At 36.2% G+C, this 2840-nt stretch overlaps 1 protein-coding gene across 1 annotated transcript in view; it reads right to left on the bottom strand.

Annotated features, from left to right (window-relative positions):
* LOC104548494 (lamina-associated polypeptide 2, isoforms beta/gamma-like) overlaps positions 1–2840 on the bottom strand; it is a gene marked incomplete at its 5' end in the record, with an annotated part of 14511 nt that overhangs the window by 4077 nt on the left and 7594 nt on the right. The window contains 4 exons of the mRNA XM_010194521.1: positions 125–214; positions 1109–1219; positions 1773–1868; positions 1975–2094. Of these exons, the coding sequence (XP_010192823.1) occupies positions 125–214; positions 1109–1219; positions 1773–1868; positions 1975–2094 (417 nt within the window). The remainder of the gene's footprint in view (positions 1–124; positions 215–1108; positions 1220–1772; positions 1869–1974; positions 2095–2840) is intronic.

Here is a 2840-nt window from a genome sequence, read left to right on the forward strand (position 1 = left end):
CACTTTTCGTGTCTTAAAGCATTCAGTGCTCTCTTCAGTTTCCTTTAGGATAAAGAATACACTGTATAAATACAATACACCTGCCAGCCAATGATGTAGATGATCAAAAAAACTTAACTATCACCTCTATCATGGCTGTGTTGAACAGATCACAGGATTGGTTGTGGCCAACATGATTAAAAAAGCACTGATGTGGGCAATCTGTCTCTTCTTGCTGTAATAAAAACAATGCCCCAGTACAGTTAAATACCAACTGACAAAAAACAGTTTGAAACAGGACATCAAGTTTTCCCACAGCCTTCCATATTTGACAACTAACTCTACATTCCAGTCACAGATGAAAAAATAAAGCAGCCCATTTCATCAATCTCAGACCTGTTGGTAGAGTAGATTTTACAAGTGTCAATCCAAGTTTTATCTACAGTTACTACATGAAGCAATGAACTCCATTTATTAAATTCAGCCAAGCATTATCTTGTCACGTAGAATTCCACAGTATCACAGTACTACATTAATACTGTTACAGATACTTTCAAGTGCTTTAGACAGTTCTCTGAGATATATATAATTTTGACAGCTTGAATAGGTTATCAGTAAAAGAATTATTTTCTTTCTCGATAACTGACAGAAATCTACAGATGCTTTTTATATTCAGGCTTTTGGTCTAAAGTAATCCTATTATTTGATTCCCTAAATTAAGGCACATAGTGGGTTTTCAGGATAGGCTGATTTACAAGGTGAAAGGTATATAACCCAATTCTGTTCTACCTTGAGCTATTCAAAGAACTTAAAAGAAAAAAAAATAATCTACATTTTGTTCAGAAAAAAATAACACAAGGAGAAATAACACACCAAAACAGATCTGGCTTAGGAAAAAGGAAAAAGCAGGATTTACACACGCACACACACAAACCCAGGTCTGAAAGGGGAAGATAAAAATAAGTTTATAATCTCTTATTTACGCCATGTGACAACACTGATTATTTTGACTAGTGCCACCTGGGCAATAACATCCTCCACCCCTTCTGTAGTAGGGAGTAAGCACATACACACAAGAACCTTGTTCACAGAGAGTAAGCAAGAGCAATCTAAGTTTTAATTTATTTACTTCAGCTGTCATCAGTGGTTTCTTTGGTGTTCTTCTGGGCGTGTCTGAGAGTTCACTGATTGACAGTGTAGAAGCTGCATGCTTGAAATTTCCAGGCACCCTATTGACAACCTGCCGAGATTCAAAATTGTTCAAGCTCAGAATCAGCCAAAAAGCAAAATAAAAAGGGGGAAGGTGGCAGAACCAAACAACAAACCCTTTATGTGCATTGAATATGTGCAAGTTAGGAGTTAAGAGGGTTATATAAGAGATACTCTGAAATAAGCACAGGAAACACATCGCTTATAATTCCATGTAGTTTCTTTTAAGCAATTTAGTAACACAAAAACTATTTAGTTCTCAAGAAAAGCCAAACTTAAAAGCAGATATTCTGTATGTGCTTATAAATTTTTAAAATATCCAAGATTTAAAGTGGTTCTTTTCAACCCTCCCCCCAAAAGATATTAAATGGGACCTAGGTGTTTACCTAGTCCCATCTCAAAATGAACAGCACTAGATACTAATACAGATACTGAATATGTGGCTTCAAAGATTACTGAATAGTCTCTCTTTTCTTACAACAGTCTTCTATCCATTCAAAACAGAATTATTCTGTCAGTAAAGATTATTACAGAAGAATATCACTTGCATGATATATTAAAAAAGATTCACTAAGCATATTTACTAGGGTCTCGTTGCTTGCAGTCAATATAGTTTCAGCTATGGGAGTACTCTCTGTTATTACAGCATCATCTACAGGCAACTGTGCTGTAGCTTCCACCTGTTTGTTTAAAACAAACAAAAGAAAACAATTGAATAAAATAGCCACTAAGACCCTAACAGTGAGAAAAAAAAAAGCTTGTCTATTATAATAAGCCTCTCATCACCCTTTTCCTTGGTGTTCTTCTTGACACTCTTGTAGACTCCCTAGAAAATGCCTGCAGAGGTCCACTTTTTGAAGATCCACTTGTCCAGACAGTCTCAGTAACTCCGTCTTGAGAATAGGTCTATTCAAGCAGCAAACACATGATCAAACACATGAAAGCCAGCTCTCAACATTGGATACCCACAACCAGAAGCCAGAATAGCATGCATACTCCAGACAGTGTGTCTATAATCCAAAAAAATGTAGATCTTAATACATTCAATACTGAATAGCTAGCTAGGTTAGTAGCATTGACCACAATATTTACATTAGAGCACATTATTATTCAAATACAGATCTGACTAGGTAATGCCCAACAGTAAGCATTGGTAATTTGTACACTGCAACAGAGTGAACCAACTAATCCTATAAGTAATTAGATCAAGTAATGGACAGCAGATACGCTAGCTTTCAGGCCCATTACATTACCTGCCTGCACCAAAGGAAAAAAAATAATCTTTGAGCATACACAGAAAGCATCACTTTGTTCTCTACCCAGATTCAGGTCTACTCTCCCAAGCAGATATAGGAGTGGCTTAGGCACAGCCACCTACATTTCAACAGGAACTTATCTCCAGCTGCAGGGAGCAGGGGGAAATGTTTTATAACCTTAAAATTTTCCATATACAGAGGTGAAACACAATTTTCACTTAACAGTAGGATTAAACTATCAAGTCTGATACTTGTGCCAAAAACTTGTGTAAAAGTACCAAACTTTTACAATCATTAACAAATGCAGATCATTTCCTATGCCTTATGGCAAGTTTTACACTCAAAATAAAACATCATCCTCAAAATTAATTCCAAACATTGACCTGGAGGGAAAGA

This window comes from Mesitornis unicolor, unplaced genomic scaffold (genome assembly GCF_000695765.1).
Source record: "Mesitornis unicolor isolate BGI_N332 unplaced genomic scaffold, ASM69576v1 scaffold30411, whole genome shotgun sequence".
NCBI lineage: Eukaryota > Metazoa > Chordata > Aves > Mesitornithiformes > Mesitornithidae > Mesitornis > Mesitornis unicolor.